At 51.4% G+C, this 18,418-nt stretch overlaps 1 protein-coding gene across 7 annotated transcripts in view; it reads left to right on the top strand.

The window, feature by feature from the left end:
* The window catches only part of FOXN3 (forkhead box N3), a 360,054-nt gene that overhangs the window by 183,128 nt on the left and 158,508 nt on the right, over positions 1-18,418 (top strand). For all 7 annotated transcript variants that reach the window (XM_045822074.1, XM_045822068.1, XM_045822070.1 and 4 more), the window contains one exon: positions 15,547-15,683. In XM_045822074.1, coding sequence (XP_045678030.1) covers positions 15,547-15,683 — 137 coding nt within the window. The remainder of the gene's footprint in view (positions 1-15,546; positions 15,684-18,418) is intronic.

Here is an 18,418-nt window from a genome sequence, read left to right as displayed (position 1 = left end):
TGCAGGCCAGTGCCCAGTCCACTGAGCCACACCAGCCAGGGCTGAATGTTTATTTTAAAGACTGAAATACATCTTAGTTCCCATGTCAAAATCCTGTGAAGAAGGACATTTAGTGAGGTCTCACACTTACTGCTATCGGAGGTGTGGTTTAAGTGACCAGTCTCTTGAGCACCTGTGTCTCAAGAGCCCTGGGTCATGAGCAGAAATGGAAATAGTCCCTACGTTCCCCGAGGGGAGGGGAGGAGGACAGGCATCCAAAAACCTCACAAATAAAGGTAAAATCATAGCTGCTTTGTGCTGTGTTGGAAAGGGTAAGGCTGTTGTATCAGGATTTCACCATCGTTGCAAAAGAAATTGTTTATGCTCTCCCTTTCTTAATGCTTGTTGCAAAATTTCTAAAGTGCTGTTACTCCGGGACCTGTAGTGACAGGTCAGCCCTGGGCAAGCAACCCACACCCCACGGGTGCAGCCCCGTGTGTGGGAATGCTGTGATCAGCCCTCATGTGATCACCTGGCCGTGGTGGAGTCACATGTAGGCTTGTCCCCACAGAGCCCAGGTCGAAGCACACTTTCGTTGTCTTTAAAATTCTATTGGGAACACATGGTTTATATTGAATTCATTAAATGCTTTTTTAAATTTTGTTTTTAACATTGTAGACATACGAGATTAGAATCATTCCTTGGCAATGAAAGAATGTCAGTGCATGTGATGTAGTCAGTGTTTTGCTTTTTAAAAATTATGTCTTGTCCTGGCTGGCGTAGCTCAGTGGATTGAGCGCGGGCTGTGAACCAAAGCATTGCGGGTTCGATTCCCAGTCAGGGCACATGCCTGGGTTGCAGGACAGGTCCCCCAGCAACCGCACATTGATGTTTCTCTCCCTCTCTCTTTCTCCCTCCCTTCCCTCTCTAAAAATAAATAAACAAAATCTAAAAAAAAATATTGTGTCTTGTAAATTTGTCAGGGATTTCCCACTCCCCTCCCCCCCATCCATGAGACAGATCATAGTTTTTAGATTTGAAACTTTGGTTTATGTTTTAATTTCCTGAAGGTCAACCTGACCCAGTACACAACACTAATGGTCTTCATGATGAGGCTGACAGTTGTCTCAAATCTTAGAAGTTTTGACTCAGGGTTGTTACAATAATTGTGTCCATACCACGTTGCTTTTATCTACTTCGTGGTGTGTTTGGGGTAAGGTGTAGTTTAATCAGCTCCCGGAACAGGACACTTCACTGCCACCTGTCCCACCGGCAGCTTTTGTGCGTGGTAACCGTGACTCTGAAACGTAACAGTAATCAATGATGATGCACTTATGAAGGCATTCTACGGAGAATATTCTTAGTAACAACATACTTTTCTCATGCCATAATCGAGTGCTCGTGTTTGAAAGCTTACTTCCCTTTTTAAGAAGACTGCCCTTTCAAGGTATGCGGTAGAGTACATTATTTTGGAAGTATTGGTGGCATTTTTTTCTCTCTGCCTGATGACTGTCCCCTGTGACTTGGAGAGATTGCAAGAGAATTATTATGGACATATTGTGGCGTGTGGATCCCAAGAGTAAAATGCTAGGGCGATGGGTCCGATTTTTATTTTGCCACTCACTATCCTGGCAGGACACACACTCAAACCGAAGTAACCGAGGAGCCTTTAATAAAAGGCTAGCTCCCGGGAGTGGGCAGGGGTAGTTCCCGGAAGTGGGCAGGGGCACGCAAAACCAGCAAGGATGGCACAACCCCCCGAGGGGAGGGCCTGCTTTTCTTGAACTTGAACTTGTCACCTCTCGGTCTGGAGGGGCAAAGGAAACGTGTAAGTACTGGGATGTTCAGGACAAAGCAGCTGAGGTCAAGGCCCTCAGGAGAGGCATGGCCTTGGTTGCAGGATGCAGTCAACTCCCCGGGGGAGCCAGGGGCGTGAATACCCACCCTCACTCCCACCTCCACCGGCACTTCTCTCACGGTGCTCCCTCCCTTTGGTGGGACTGGAAGTCAGTGGGTAAGGGAGCCTGTGGGGACAGGTACCAAAGTTAGTCTCCCGGGCAGGGAGCAGAGTGGAGGAGGGCGGAGGTGTCTCCGTGGGGCCGGTGGAGTACGGCCCGCGCACCCATCAGGTAGAACGGGGAGGACCGACAACCGCTGGGGCCGTTCCCCCTGCCCTGAGGGCCTCCTGCGGGTGCATGCGGGAGAGGAGCAGGGTTCCTGGTGGTCAGGAGGGACATGATGGTTTTTTTTTTTTTTTTTAATAATCTAAGGATCTTTCTTTAAAATACGTAACCAGAGCCCCACACTCTTTAGCGAGGTTCTGATAGCCTTCATTGTCAAGCACTGGACAGTCACATTCCCACCACTGGAAGACGGTGTAAAGTCCGGGGAGACCTCTCCCAGAGAAGAGCCTCCCTTTCCTTCCTCCCGGGGCCCCCTTTGGGAAGGCGGAAAAGGGGGCTGTCCATTCTGGGCAGAATGCCTCCCCGTAAGCTCTTCAGAGCAGAGGAGGCGTCTGCCTCAGCCCAAGGACGCCTGGGGCTGCTGGGCGGACTCCCCACGGCTTCAACGGGCAGAGTGAGCTTGCCACCCATGAGTCCCTGCGAGCTGGAAGTCATCCTTGGGGCTGCCACAAGGGGAGGGAAGGGCTACTAAGATGCCTGCACTGTCTGTTTTTGAGGAACAGCCGCACATTGAAACCCCCAAAGTCCAACTCTTCCTTCCATTGTCTTACATGGTGGCTAACAGTGTCTTATATATGCACTTGTAAGAACTTACTATGTATGTAGGTTAAAGACATTTGCAGCAGACTGGCCCTTTTCATGCAAGCACACTGGTTTAGTGGGAAGAGGGAGGCAGCTCACAAGACTGAGGTTCAAATCCTGGCTCTGCCTCTTGCTGATCACGATCTAGGGCAAGCCCCTATCTTGTGGGAGAGTGTTTTCTTGTCTATAAATGGATTTAATCTTTTCAGATTCCTTCTTTGAGTTGTTTAGGGCCAAGTGAGATATTTGATCAGCCTTTGAAATTTGCTCTACAAAGAGAAAAGTGATGTTTTGTCTGCCGATGGTTATGTGCCAGCAACACAAATATCAAGTCATCCTAACAGTAACTTTCAACTTTTTTACCTGACAGGAGGGATTAAAGAAAGTGTGTGTGTGTATCAGAAAGCACTGGTAGGCGTGCTCCATTTAGTACAGCAGATGATCCCCAAATCATTTGTGATTTGACTGGGAAACGTGTGAGGTGGTTTTATTACAGTTGGCTACCCACCTACTAATGGCGTTTGTCACAGGCCTCATTATGGGGGTGAGGGTGTGAAGTTCCCAAGTCAAGACTGGTCACATTTGATTGTAGGCAAGTTCGTTAACCTGTCTGAACGGTAACTCCCTTCTCTGTGGGGTCAGAATACTCCCCGCCTTGTGGGTTGGTCGGGAGAATGGAATGAAGTGATGGCGAAGAAAGATGGCTGGGAGGGCTCTCGGCACACGGTCAGCTCTCGGTCAGTGCTAACGCCGATTGCCGTTGCTTCTTTCTGCTGCCGGCTCTGCTGCTGCGTCTGTGTACACCTTGAGTTCCAAGTTGGACTGACTTCTAAGCCAGGTGACTCAGCATTATACTGAGTTGAAATTTCTTGTGTATAAAATTTCCACGGATAATTAAGGGCTGGCTGTTTTTGGAAACCTACATTAATCATGGTGGTTGGTAGGGATCCGGGGAGGGGGATGTTTCTGGACCGTGTGCCCAGAGTTGCTGTCCCTCCCCTCCCTCGAGGGGAGGTCAGAATCCCCGCGGTGGGAGGTCTCCCCGAGGCCTGGTCCAGGACTAATGAGACGGTGGTCAGAGGGGACTCTTACACGTCAGATGAAAGGCGCTGTGTGAAGTGCTTGTTAAGCTGGAGATTTCCCCCCCATGCCTTGTAATCAGGTAACTCAGTACCCTTGGCAGGCTCGCTCTCTGGCAGTCCTCTTGTTTGCTATCATGTCGCCTTGTGTAATTGTCAGTTATTAATCAGCCCGAGGAGCTTCTGGTTGAATCCCCGGAGGAGTGTTCTTTGTGTTCCGCGCCTCAGGTTGCAGCGAGTTCTCAGGTGAGCTGAGAAGTGTCCTGAAACAGAAGCGTTGTCTCAGGTGCCCCGTGGCCCAGTAACAAGCTTCTAGGTCACTGTGCCTGTGGCCCTGGTGAATCCCCATAGTGACCAGTGCTCAGCTGCGGCAGTGGCCTTTCCAGACGACACATATCGTATCACACGTGTCGTCTGGTCTGTCACTGAAGCTCCGCACATAGCTGGATAGATGCGCAAACACTGCGGTTGGCAACCCCCACCTACTGCAGGACCTCAGAAGCACAGTTTGTGAGGAAGATGCGATGACAGATCGGGGGCCAATGTAAAGGGCTTTTTCAGTGCTCTGAAGTGGGCCTGGAGGAGAGTCGGGTGAGGCCAGCCGGGGCGGGCTGAGGTGCAGGGGGTGGGGTCTACACAGCCACCCGAGCAGACCACTTGGCCCCGCCCACATTTTCACGTGCCCTCCCGTGGTTCCTAGGGCTCCCTCCGGCCAGCTTGGGTAGACTCTGTTCCCTGAAATGTTTCCTCAGTCCCCTTAGCATTAGCCACCAGATTAGTTCATGCTCTGACTTCACCTCCCTTTTCCTCTCTGCCTTCACTCCTCTCTTTGTCTGCCTGGAGCGTGGTAAGGTCAATGGTGAGTTCTGGATTTCTTCTTCACCCACTCTTCCCCTCCTCCAACAAAGCTGGCCCTGCCCTCTGCTCCCCGGGGTGCTGTCCCTGTCTTGACCAGCATCTGCCAGACCTGAACAGGAACCTGTAAGATTCACAATGTCCTCTGGTCATTGTTGCTTTGACCACAGGGTCTGGGATGGCTTCAGATCTATCTCTGTGGCAGATGCCACAACATCAGGGGTCCAGGCTGTGCTCACACACCATTAGTTGCGAGGGTCTGCTTTGCTCTTGGGACACGTGTGCCGGAATTGAACGGCACTGAAAAGGCAGTTTCTCCTTCAAACTGGGCCCGAGTTGCTATAGTGAGGGGCTGTGGGGGAAGAGCTGGATTCTCAAACCAGGACCTCCCAGCAAAGCCCCCTTCTGGACCGTCAGTCAGGAGGAATGGGTGACCCGTGGGCCCCATGGCCAAAGCCACTCCTTACAAAACAAACCAATCAGCAACCCCTTGTGCATGTTTTACTGAGAGAGAGGGTCTTCATGGTCCCCCCCCCCAAATATACAAGGCCATAACCCAAGCTCATTACACACACACACACACACACACACCCGTAACTGTAACTGTTACCTGGCCAACAACTTTTACTTCTGGAAATAAGGTGATCAAATTATATGTGCCAATTAGATAAGATCACATTGGGACACTTAAAAATTGATGAGTCAGCACCGGCGAGGGGAAGATAGAGTGGCCCTGGGTGGGCCCAGGTGGGGCCCAGCCGGGAGCGTCTGGGTCGTCAGCCCTGCATGCACCTCACCGCCCTCCCGGAAACACGAAAACACCGCGTGGTCGTTCGCAGCGTCTGAACCACGCAGGAGAGCAGAGACCCCGGAGAGGGGGCCAGCGCGTGCAGGGCCGGGGTGGCCTCTGTCTTCCGCTCCTCACCGCACTTGGCGTGGTTGGTTATAGAAGTGCTTTGCTGGGTCTTGGCTTTTAAAATAGCTGGGTTTTTATTTCTGACAACAACGAATGGTGAATTTTACCCCATTTCACATCTGCGCACTTTAAGTCAGTTTGCCTTTTGAACTAAAAAGAAAACCGCGTGTAAATGGCAATTTAATATATGTCTTTGATTCAACCGAATTTTGGTAATTTGCTTATGCAATTTTTTAGCTTTAAGGCTCTTTTTAAAACATTTCGAAAAAGGATTAGATCCACATTTCAGACAACTGTATCACACCATTGAGCATTCCTCTTTCATCGATGATAAATAAAACCTTTCTAATTTGCATGTCTTTGTTCCCGTAATAAAGTCATCGGCAGTTAAATGGTCGTGAAGGATTTGTGTATCTGTCCGTATACCCTGCGCCTCTGGGAGGTGGCGCGCAGTGGGTTGAATTCATTTGAGCGGTGCTCTTCTGCGAAGGGGAGGGGTGCGGCTGGCACCAGAGCTGTATCGACACCCAGCTTCTTAGCCTTCCTGTGCGCTGCGCGAGTGACATTTAAAAAAAGTGTTTCTGTGTCTGTCCTCTTTCAGAGCCCAGGTAATGCCGCGGGGTTTCAGATAGGGGAGAATAGTTACCTCTTTCTTGCTAAAGGCCCCCAGTGGACGGATTGGTGACACTAATTTGGGGGAATGCAGGTTGGGTAAGAGCAGTGACTTTAGGGATGCTGGCGTGGAGGGGGAGGGGCCGCGTGCGGCTCTGCGTGTGTTCCCTTTTGTTCATGAGAACCTACCAGCGTAGGGCTTGACAGCATTCGTAAGTATGTATATCTTGGTGGTTCTGATGATCGTTTTAGTATCGCTTGTTGTGAGCGCACTAGCTCCTGACTGCCTTTGGCAGTGGGGGAACAATAGGCCCGAGAGCACAGAGAAATAACTCATGTCAACCCAAACAGACACTTCCTAGCTCTGCTAGCCTTCCCAAGGTGACGTGCTTCGGGTTGGGGGTCCCGCCCCCAAGCCCGTGGAAACCGCGCCCCCGTGGGTGGTGGAGGGCGGGGGACAGAACGGGACTGCATCGGTAGTGAGTGGAGGACAAAACCGGAGTGCTGGGAATCAATAAACCTCACCCCCCAAACTTCACCAGGCCGGGCTGCTCCTGGAGATGGATTTGGTTGTCGGCAAATCTTGGGGCTCTTTTGGTTTTATTTAGGTGTTAATGCAAGGAAATTTTGGACTCTTCTTCCCACGTTGATCCATGCATACGCACACCTGTGCAGCCACCACATGCCCGGGACAGCCCCTTCCCCACCTCCACCTGTCCCGCCTGCATTCCCTGGCCCCGTCTCACAGACCCCCAGCGAAGGGGCGGGCTGTCTGGGATGGCTGCGGCGAGCGGTGGTGCTGTGGAGTCTGCACGGAACGCCTGTGTCTGAACACGTGACACGTTCGTCATGGTTTCTGCCTCTGAAACTCTCAGAACGCATTTACAAAGTAATAGCCAGACCATGTCAGGAGCCAAGGTGATTTCTGTGTCCGATGTTCAGAGGACCCACGGTGCAGTGAGTTTGAAGTCCTCAGTGGCTGTGGTTTTCAGGGGCTCTGCACCTGGGATGGGGGGCGTGGGGGTGGCTGCAGAGCCCCTTCCCAGAACTGGTGTAAGACCCAGGCACACTGGGCCAGCATGGTGAGAGGGAAGTACTTGCCCGAGCCAGGGGTAGAATTCCTCTTTTCCATCCTTCTTTCTATACTTCTCGGGGGTGGGGTGGGGTGGGGTGGGAAATCCCCACCCCCCAAAAAACTGTACGTGAGCGAGTGGGACACTCGTCTAAAACACTGCAACTGGTTGTTAGGGAATCCCCAATGTCCAATGGGACTTCTTTTTACATCTTCCTTTTGGAGTATTTGCTTGTTTTCTTATGGCAGATAAACACTGATGTATCAAGAAGAAATGTCTTTGCAATTACTGTGTTTCTTTTCCTCCCTCTCCTTCATGTACTTGGCTATTCCTCAGGTTATATTCTTAATATTTTTAAAATTCAGACATTTCCCCTGATGTTTCTAGGCTATAATGTACAGGATTCTAGGACAAAAAAGGCCTCTGAGAATCACTCACTTGCTAAGTGTTTTGTTGTGGTAGGGTGTCGGGGTCATTCATTAGAATAGCTTTTTATTGTTCTATTGGTTTTTTTTCCCCCATGTCACTCACCTTCTCATATGACTTATTTTGACAGAGAGAAGAATTAAATTGTTTGCCTTTTAGATGCTGGAGATGGTGGTAGGGGCATTCTGTCCATTTTCACATTTAAGCCCAACAGGGGGCGGGGAGAAGACACTATTGCCTTCAGCATGCCAGTGAAGAACCTGCCGGCTTGCTGGGATTTGCGGTGTATTCCTGGCGATACCACAGGGTAGCTGCGTAGACCAGAACCATACAGGGTGATCCCTTTGTTGCTTGGGAGCCTCTTGTGGGGATGCATTCTGGGATGTCCCCTGGGAGAGCCCTGACGATGCTCCTGGCCCCTGTCCTGGGCCCCTTTGCCACCCACGGCCCAGAGAGGCCCAGGGAGCGTGAACCTGAGGGAGTGGGACTGTGCAGGGGGTTTTTGGGGGGCGGTAAGAGGAGGTACATGGGAACAGTCTCTGGGGGGCTGTGTATTTCAGCAGTACAGGTCCAGGTGGGAGCTGGTAGGCTGCAGGTAGGGCGGGGGTGGGGTGGGGGTGGTGGCATTGCAGGGCCCTGCAAGAGGAGCTGGCCTCAGTGTGAGTGTGAACGCACGTGTAGCTTTAACACTTTCGTGACCCGCAGGGGTCATCTTTCCCCTCCTCTGTCGTCCTGTAGCCTTTTGGCCAGCAAATGTGGCCACTTCCAGTTGTTTAGCATTTGTCCTTTCTGGAGGTTCTGCACCCTAAGACATAAAGCCATCCTGTCCGTCCTGGTGGCCCACCCAGCACCTCTACTCCCTTGGCTCCAGTGACGTTAAATGACTTCCTTCCAAATGAGGCCCAAGGGACCTTTCCTTAGGCCGTGGAGGTGTGGATGGGTTTCTCACCTGTTGACATCTGGATTCTGGCCTTATCTGTGGGCTGACACTGAGTTTGGTGGGAAGGGGAGAGCCCAGGAGTCTGAGAGTGGCAGCCCTCCCCACTGCCCCATCCCCCGTCCCTCCTACCTTCACTTTCTTCCTCCTTCATGCCAGTGTCAGCCTGAGGCCCCTGGCAGAGGCCGATGGGCAGCGGAGGAGAAGCCAGCGGGGGGCAGGGGGCAGTCTGGTGGGGAGCCGAGCCAAGGCAGGACCAGGCGTAGGGGGGCCGCAGCAGGCTGCCCCTAGGAGCTAGCTAGATTTCCGCAGGGACACAAACCTTGGTTGTTACCAGGGAAAGACTCAAAGCCCGCATTCCAAATCCTGGAAAAACCCCTATATTGGCTAGTGAGGCAAAAAAAAAAAACCCAAATCATTCAGCAACTCCAGAGCCTCCTGTCTCTAGAGCTCCAAGTGTCAGAGTGAGTGCTGAGCGAGGGGTCCTTACCCCAGTTTCCAGCGCGAGCCCCCGGACCCCAGAGAGAAGGGAAGAGTGGCCTCCAGGGCCACTGCTCCCTGACCCGGCGCCCTTTCTTCTCTGAAACTGCCCTTCTGCCCATTCCAGCTCTGCCCGCCCCGCCCCAGCGCTGTTCTCTGAATCTGCTCTTCCCCTGCCCCTCCTCAGGGCAGCGGGGAGGGCAGGGCCTCTGCACTCAGGGAGGGTTGTAAGCTCATAAGGATCCCCGGGCACTGGGGGGGGGGGGGGCGCTTTGACGCCAGAAGCAGCTCCAAGCACGCGCTTCCTCACAGTCTCTTAGCAGAGTGTCTGATCCGGTCCTGGCTTCACCCAAGTGACCAGGTCTTGCCCTGTTTTATCTGTGTCCTTCTATCCACCTCCATCTGAGTATATCTGACACAAAATGCTTCCTCTGGGCTGAGGAAAATAGCGTCAGACAACGGAAGACAAAACGTCATGGGTACCTGCATCATTTCCCAAATCCACAGGTACCTGCTCCGTCAGGGCAGGGGCGCATGTTTCGGAGCTCAGTATCCGGGACAGCTGGCTGTTTGTTGAGCTTCTGTCGAGTGCCAAGAGCAGAGTCGTCCCCTCTAACCCTCATGACAGCTCCGTGGAGCAGGCATTACACCCCCCCGCCCTGCACCTTGCTGATGAGCACACTGGAGCTCGGAGCACGGAAGTGACCCGCCCGAGGTCCCACAGCTGGGAAGTTGAAGCAGAGCTTGGTCCCAGGCCTCCCTGACTCCAACGTGCATACTGGCCAAGCAAGGGTTACCCTTGGAAAGCTCAGCAGTGTGCTCCACTGCCTTGACAGATGCGTGGCACTGGGCAAGGACAGAGAAGTGTCTGTGCTGGGCAGCTCAGAAGGAGGTGGAGAAATGCAGGCCCACGTATACCAGTTAGCCCATCGTAACATGTTCTCAAAGCAGAGAGCAGATGTGGTGTAATCGCCTCATGTATCGATGGGGAAACAGACTCAGAGAGGTCTGAGAGGTGCACATACACAGTTTTTCCAGAAGGCGTTGATGTCAGGTGCAGCTGGACAAGCAATCTGCTCTTACTGCTAGTGGCTCCCTTATTCCAGTCTGTGCTTATACCTCCTCCCACCCCCCGATCCCCCGAGTGTCCCCCTTTCCTGCCTTGGAGCTCTTGACTTAGATCCCCGTTGGCACCGTCCTCCTAATCCCATAGGACCCAGTCCTACACCCCCAGCCCCAGGTGACCCCTTTCTTGGTTTCAGATCCCCCAAACCACAGGAGCTCTGACTGGGAACCCTGGGTTGGAGTGCAGAAGCTGTAGAACAGGGGTAGAGAAGGCTGGGCCGTGTTTTTTGGGTTTTTTTTTTGTGAATAAAGTGTTACGGAACGCAGCCACGTCTGTTTGTTATGTCTGTGGTTGCGATTGTGCTGCAACGCAGAGCTGAGCCATTGCGACAGAGACCGCGAGGCCCACGAAGTCTAACATGCTGACTCTCACCCTTCACGGGAAAGTTTATCAACTCCCACTGTCGAACCTCGGGCTGACGTTAAACCTCTGAAGCCAGACTGCCTCAGACCTGTCTTCGTGCGTTCATGACCTTCCGCCAGAAAGGCTGGGGTCACTGAGGGCACAGCAGAGGGAGAGAGGTGGCCTGTGTCCGTCCAGCAGGTCTGTCAAGTTCCTTTGTTGCTCCTAATACATAAACATCTCAAAGTTCCTACATTCCAAGAAGCACGGGATTTTTCCCCTCCTCACAGTCTTTGATCTGCCCTAGCGCTCAAACCAAAGAATCGTTTTTTTTTCTTTTTCTTTTACCTGCCACTTCCAGTCCATCACCAGGTCTAGCTGGTTCTCCAGAGCACACACCCTGGAGCTGTCCTCTTCCCTCCGTCTCTGCTGCTGCTGTGCCCTGGCCGCCTGGGCCTGGCGGGAAGGCTCAGCTCCTAGCAGCTCCTGTCTTCTAGCTCGCCAGTCTTTGTTTTCTTCCCAGAAGGCACTGCAGTCTGTCATGATCTGACATGTCTTTTTCCTGTTTATTCTCTTCTTCCCCCTCTCGAATCCAGGCTGCAAAAGAGCAGTCCCTGTTTGTATTGTTTTCTGTTCACTGACATATCCCCTGCGGTGCCTGGCTTGTCCTGGGTACCAGAAGGACAAGGGGATGGACGAGGGAGGTTGGTTTTGGAAACACTCCCAGAAATGGCTTATCGCAAACACCAAAAGGGATTGTTTCAAATTTGCCAAGAACACGTGTCCAGCTCCCTGCTCGTTTCCATGTGGGTCCTGCCTCAGTATCCCCCTTCCCCAAGCACAGCCTCTTCCTACACTGGGTGTCACATTGGGAGAGCCCTCCATTATTGCTGGAAGTGGGCTTCGTACTCTCCCCCTCCCCCAAAGTGACAAGAAGACAACAAAAAATGGAAACCGTTGTCCTAGACCGGGGCTTCCCACGGTTTTTAGTGAGAAGTGGACGTTACCTTGCGATTCCGTGTGCACCTGTATACATGTATACGTACTCACACATTGTGGTCCTGTTGTCTTCCGTCAAAACAGTGCTGGTTCTTCCCCATCCCTTTGACCCTCTCGTGTATCCCAGCCCACAGTTCACAAACAGTGCTTCAGATTCGGTGCTTGAGCTCAGAGTCCATAACCTGGCAAAGAGACCCCAGAGGACGGCGAGCTGCCCAGCGCTGCGGCGCGGGCCCAGAGGCCTGTGGGACGCGGGAGGTTCACAAGCCGTGGGGGCAGCCCTGGGTGGGTCTAGAATTCTCACGAAAATGGGGGTTACTGTGGAAGTTAGATTCAAGATTTAATTTAGTTATATTCTTATCTCTTTCTTTAAGCCTTTCTCACTAATCAGTTCTTTCTACCGTAGAGGATCTTCTGTTTGTCTTTTTTTCCTCTTATGTACTGGTGTTTTCATTGCTACCAGGGAGCTGTTTGTTGTTCCCCAGGTGGGTTTTAGTTAAAAAAAAAAAACAGTTGGCCTCCTTCATATTTTTTTATTCAGTTTCCCCCTCTACTTTTCACATTAGTTTTCTCAGATTCTTTGTGTGTGTGTATCAAGTTGAAATATATACATTTAAGATGAAAGTGTATCTATGAAGAAGATCTTTCTTCTCTTATAATTTTGAATTCCTGAATATTTAATGAAAAATGGCCCCATGGTTATTAAGTTTAAAAAAACATTGTTTAGATAAGATGCAGATATTATATTTCTAAAAGCTCTTACTCTCAAATATATATTCACAACTTTAATAAAATTACACCCCTCTCTTCTCCATTAGGGGCATTAAATGTTGTACTTTTTCTTGGCCTAAGAAACTTGAGCGTTCTCTCCTCTGCCTATTTCCATTTGAGAAGTTTTCAAGCAAACCTTCTTTCTGCTCTGAACCAAGAGCAGAAACCAAGGAGAAAGCTTGCAAATAAGACCCGGTGCCTGCGTCTTTCCTGCCTCTTCCACGCCCCGCCTGTGCTCGCTGCTGTCAGACCGTGGGACCGACGGCGTCGCCACGGGTGTGTCCTGACGATGCCGCTTTCGTTTACTTTTTGTTCTTTGGAAATTCAAAGTATAAGATCCTGACATTAGTGTCTAGTCTGGAAAAAACCTACCGGTGTTTCCAGACCCCCTGCCCCCCATAACAGGCAGCACTAAGGAAGGTAGGGACCCGCATGATGCAAAGCCCGCGCAGAGAGCTGCAGAGGGCGAACACTGTGGTTATGTGTGTGCCCACCGGGTTTGCGGTGAGACCTCGGCTGGACGGCCACCGTGCAACGGGCAGCCACCTGTCTTGAGCCAGAACTGGCGTCCTGAGCAAGGGAGAACTTACAGTAGCGAAAACACGGAGTGAGGGGTGCACAGAAGGCAGGTGGGGGCTGGTGGGGTCCTGGTGGGGTCCTGGGGAGGGGGATCCGAGAGAGCAGAAAAGGCTCTTTGAATGAGTGTGCTGAGGTGGGACCAAGAGCTCCTGGGAGTTAGTTATCCTGGCCCTGCCCACTGCCGCTGCGGGCATGTGGTGCTGCTTTTAGGACAGAGGGCTTGGGGGAAGGCAGATTGCATTTCATAAAAGGCATTGCACACCCAGGGTTGGCCGCTCTTTTTTTTCTGTGAGAAAGGAGATATTCATGGCGTCGTCGCCGTTTATCGAGCACCCGTAGGTGCTGCCACGTTCCAGGTGTTTCACGCCATGCCATCACTGGGCTTCGCTCCAGTGTCTAGGGGGTCTCTGTTTTGCCCATGAGGAAGCCAAGACTTTCTGTGGGGCCACGGTTTGCCCAGGGCCGCACAGGAAACACCCGGCCCCAGGACTTCTGTTTCTGCTGTAACTCTGCCCGCTTCTCACACCTGGATCGGTTTACCTTGTGAAATGTAACCCCCACCGCACCCCTGTCCTGTGGTTTTTCCATTTGGTTTGTAAATAGTGTTGTGGTGTAATAGACAAGCTCCTTAGGTCAGGATTAGGGAGACACACATTCTTGGACTATTGTTATTTCCCTGAGAGGGTCAGTTGTCCTTCCTTCCTCTGCCGAGATTTTTATTCCCTGTAAAATTCAACAGCCCTACCCTGAAAGCCACCTTGTTGAAAACAAAAGCTGTTAGGTTCCCAGGCCTGAGATAATCTCTCCGCGGAAGTGTTCGGATTGCGTGTGGGTCCCGGCCCTCCGGGGAGCTGGTTGGGGGCCCCCTGTTCCAGTGGATCAGAAAGGCAGGTCCCACCCCCTCCACACACAGCTCTGGTGCAGGCAGGGCAGGACCCCCCCGCTCTGAGGAGCCACTGGCTGCTGTGGGCTTCTGTGCTCTGTTCCGCGTCGTCCTCATTTGGTGGCTACGGTCCACCCTCCCTCCCCATGATTCTCCACTCCTTAGCTTTTGGCTTTCTTCTCAAAAGTGTGCCGTGCGTCTCTTTTCCAAAGAAAAGAACAGAGGGTCCACAGTAGGTCCTTTGGCCACCTGGCCGCTGGACTCAGAGTCTGCTCAGTTCCCTGAACTCGTCCTGGCTGGAAAGTGGACCCATGAAAGGCGACATGAGGATGCAGAATTTTCCGAAGTTGAAGTCTCGCGTGTCTGTAAACATCAGGATAACGAAACTGGGAACTTTGGCCTGACCGGGCCCTGTGGTGGGGGTCAGGCCTGTGCCTGCGTGTGGGTGACCGGGTGGCGTGGGCTCCTCCCCTCTTCTCGGCGCCAGAAAGAGTTCTTTGCGGTGACACTGCCTGCTGATGTCATGGGCGGTACAGAATCTGAAAGAGTTCTGTGAGTAAGTTTGTGAGGAAATGATCTGGTGAGAGGACTGACACAGAAACATTTAAACGTTTCTCTCAAGATGTTAGGACTCCTTTTCTAAGAGATTTTCTTGGGCTCTGCCCCCATAATAGTTAAGCAATGTTCTTGTTTGCTTTCTAAATCTTTCTGGAGTACAATAGTTCCGAAAATAAGAGAGTCTGTTGGCTGGAAGTATGGGGTGGGCACGGGTTTATGTAATTTGACTTCTCTTCTCTCCAAACCAGTAAATATTTACAAATGACCTTATCAAACAGCTTGGGTACATTCGGTCACTTGAAAGCAGTGGGGGCAGTGACTGCCCATCAGCCAGCTGCAAGTTCCAGGGGGCCTCATGGGAAGGACTCTCCCTTTTTTTTTTTTTTTTTAATAACATGCCCTCTATGGACCAGAAGCCTCCCACAGAACGTGGGCCTCACCAGGTCCCTCATTCCACGCCACCAGTGTCACGGCATGTGCATTTCGGAGACTGACTGCTAAAGACCGAACCCCCGTTAGGAGCGCTGGGAATGAGGGTGCGGAAGACAAGCACCAGCTGGCTCAGGTTCACCGTGGCCACCTGGTTCTTCCGTCTCTCCGGGCAGTTACAGGGTTCCGTGTGACGCTTAAATGTCACACTCGTGTGGGTTCGCAGCACAGAAGAAGTGAAGTCCTTGTCTGGCTCTGAAAAGTGGTACCAGTGTAACAGGGTTCAGAAACACAGCTCTTGGCTTTTAAAGCAGAGGTGGCGTTAAGAGGGTGTCTTAACCCCCCTTTGCTTTTCAGTGTTTGAAATCTGACATTTAAAACCAGTTTTTTAGAAGAGAATACATGTTTTTCAAAGTTGACACTGGAAAATAATAAAGGCATCGAAATGTTTTTGGCTGTTCGGATATGAAAATTACAATGTTACTGTATCAGTCTCACCTGGTAAGAAATAACATGTTCATTTTTGTCTGTCAAACTCAGTACGGATTAAACTAAAGTGCATTTTATGGTGTTCTGTTGTCAGGGCATAATATCACACTACTTAAGGCAGGCAAACAGCAAATAACTGAAGGGGCTTTTAACACGAAGGGCCTATGATAATAGCTGTGTATCTACCTCATGCAAAGCATTCAGTGTTCTGTGTATTCACAACGCTTGTGTTCTCATTCTCTTCGCAGAGCATCGGGAAAGGGTCGCTGTGGTGCATAGACCCCGAGTACAGACAGAATCTAATCCAGGCTTTGAAAAAGACACCTTACCACCCACACCCACATGTGTTCAATACACCTCCCGCCTCTCCTCAGGCATATCAAAGGTAAGCCATTCAGACCGACTCGTACTGTTTGTCTCCTGAAGTTGCCTTAGTGCAGTACAGACCGGCGCCGACACTAACGGCATATGGGCTGCATGATTTTAAAGACAGGTAAATGAGAAAGAAGCAAAGTATCGTTGGAGGTGTAGCTATGGTTGTCTCTCTGGCAAATCTTACCACGTTTGCTGCTGGGGAGGAGAGTGTCTCCAGAAGGCTTCGCACCCGGTGAAGTACTGCTGTCTCCTGGGTGGAGAGGTTTACACAGGAGGGTAGATGCTGTCACGTCTCAGGGCGTCCCAGTCTGCTGGAATGAAGAAGGCACAGGAGTCGAGTAAGCGACTCCACTGTCCTCTCGTCCGTCCGGCCACGAGCGTCTCCAGGTGTGCACTGCAGGGCTCACCCACTTGTTGTCACTCTGGTCTCCGTGTGGACGGGGCTCCCGAGCGACCGTTGTGTTGTGGTTACTTGGTGTTTGCCTCTGTGAGGACAACAGCGGAGGACAATGGGTACTTTCCTTCCCCTGCACTTGCCCATTTGTTTTGAGGCAGGGAGGCCGTGGGTACCCTTATTACGGAGATATAATTGGAGGGGTGGGTGTGCGGCTTGTTACTTTTTCAAAAATTGTTATTAGTGTTAGATTAAAATAGCCGCCTAGAACAGAACCAAATTTTAGCACTGAGTTTATCTTAGTGCTTGGCTTTGAAATATAGCCCTCAATCCTACCAAAAAAGAATGTTTACTGTCTAGAGATGTTTCTACCATAACCACCCAGCGAAATTATCCGCAGACTACAAGTGTATGTTAATGAGAAATGGCGCGACTTCTTAGATTTCAGTAGTTTTACAGCCCAGCACTTGGCAGATTCTTTCTCTAGGCTTGCGCTCTGCAGCAAGGAGCACAGAGTGAGCCTCTGAAACGGCGTTAATGAAGTTCTTGTGCCTCTCAGTTGAGAAGCATTCCATCACAGGCCCTAGACAATCAGTCTTCAGCAAGAGACGGGGAGGAACAGCTGGGCTCTCTGAGAAGACTGCTGTACGTCTGCCTTTGCTAGGCGATTAGCGTGATGGTCTCCATAGCAACTGGAGCGTCTCCATAGTAACGCGTAGCAGAGACAGGTGCAGTTGCATCACAAGCCTGTTTGTTGCCTGGCAAAAGGACAGGCCATTAGTACTTAGATATACGCTGTTGCCTTAGAAACAAATAACCCTACATGGCAACTACAGTTGGTTTGAAAGATTTGGGGGGAAAAAGAGGTTGTAGCCGCTTTTGTCTGTGTTCATAAAAATCAGCGGAAGCGCACTTGATTGGAAATGACAACTTGAGGTCATAGAGCTGTAGGATATAAAATGGGATTTTCCAGAGCGACCCAGCCGACGCTGTAGAAATGTCCAGAAGGACAGGGCCATATGCTCGGTTCTGTTCCTGTGGCTGTAGCCACTCCTGAAACCTGGAAGGGAGCTGGGATTGGAGGGCAGAACCGGTGCCATAGGAGGTTGGTGGGGGAGCAGACGACGCTAGTTTCTGGAATGTTTCCCCGATTCTCTTGTTCCCTGGTTCCTCACTCCCCCTACCCTCCAGACCCCACAGAATGCCCCTCACTTTCCTCCCTACTTGGTACCTCGGAAGTGTTTCGTATCCTTTTGCTTCTAGGAAGTTAAGAACATTGTGTTATTCACTGGGTCATATCGTTGGTCCATTTTAGACCAGTATTCCGTTGCCAAGAGTGACCCCGAGGGAAACGCAGTAATTATTTAATAATTGGAAGGATTATAGCTGAGCGCCGGGGGTTGCAGGAGGAATGCACACTCGGGCGAGAGGCTTTTCCGAGCTGGCCTAAGCTTAATGACTTCATTGGGTTTTTTAATAGAGGCATAAACATGCAGACGGACCAGAGCTTCGGAAATGAAAATTATTTCCAAATAAACACTTCATATCCTGTACTGTCACCTCCAGTTCCTCGTCACCCAGTTGGCCGAGGACAGAAGAAAGTTCCTCTGTTTACCCACACAGGTGCTTGGCTTTCACCCCCATAACGGTCACTGGTTGTGGAACGAGGTGACAGACCAGCTTCTGGCCTGCCTGTTCCCTGTCTCCACTCTGTGGGAACACGCCCCTTCCTCTTGCCCGGGGACGAGAAAGCCGAAGGCACTAAACACTGGACGATTGTACAGTGTTTGTACGGCAGATGATGGTGTGGCATTCAGCTCCGTTCTCAGCCATCGGCTCCCTCGTGGACGTGACTTAGGGAAGGTGGCAGTGGGAAGGGGGACAAAGTGAGTCATTTACACGGGGACCAGAAATGCCAACCTGACGTTGTGTGGCTGGGTCTCATGTGCCCCAGGGAATCAATCACCTGTCAGCTCCTTGCGGGATTGCTGTGTGGGGCGCCTGGGAGGGGCCTGGTTCTCCTGGAGCCGGCACTCAGCGTGTGGAAGATGGCGATCACACTGGATGGGCGGTTAGTGCTGGTGCTTGCAGGTGCGCTTGGCAAGATGGGCTCTGAGCTGAGCTGCAGGTGGCTGGAAATTCTGCCCGGGAAATGAGTATCCGAAAACCCTGCCTCCACGTTTGTTCGGGGCCAGATAAAACGCTCAGTGCTGTGGTGCGTGTGCGCGTACCTCTGGTTTCTAGTATACCCTTTTGGATGTCTGTTACAATGTTCTTTTGTTGTGAATTGTTTTTGATGGAAATGCAGAGCTTAATGGCATTAGCTCTTCATTAGTTTGCTAAGGCTGCCA

The sequence above is a fragment of the Phyllostomus hastatus genome, unplaced genomic scaffold, assembly GCF_019186645.2.
Source record: "Phyllostomus hastatus isolate PE091 unplaced genomic scaffold, TTU_PhHast_1.1 phas_scaffold_501, whole genome shotgun sequence".
Classification (NCBI taxonomy): domain Eukaryota; kingdom Metazoa; phylum Chordata; class Mammalia; order Chiroptera; family Phyllostomidae; genus Phyllostomus; species Phyllostomus hastatus.
This window is presented reverse-complemented; position numbering and strand designations above follow the sequence as displayed.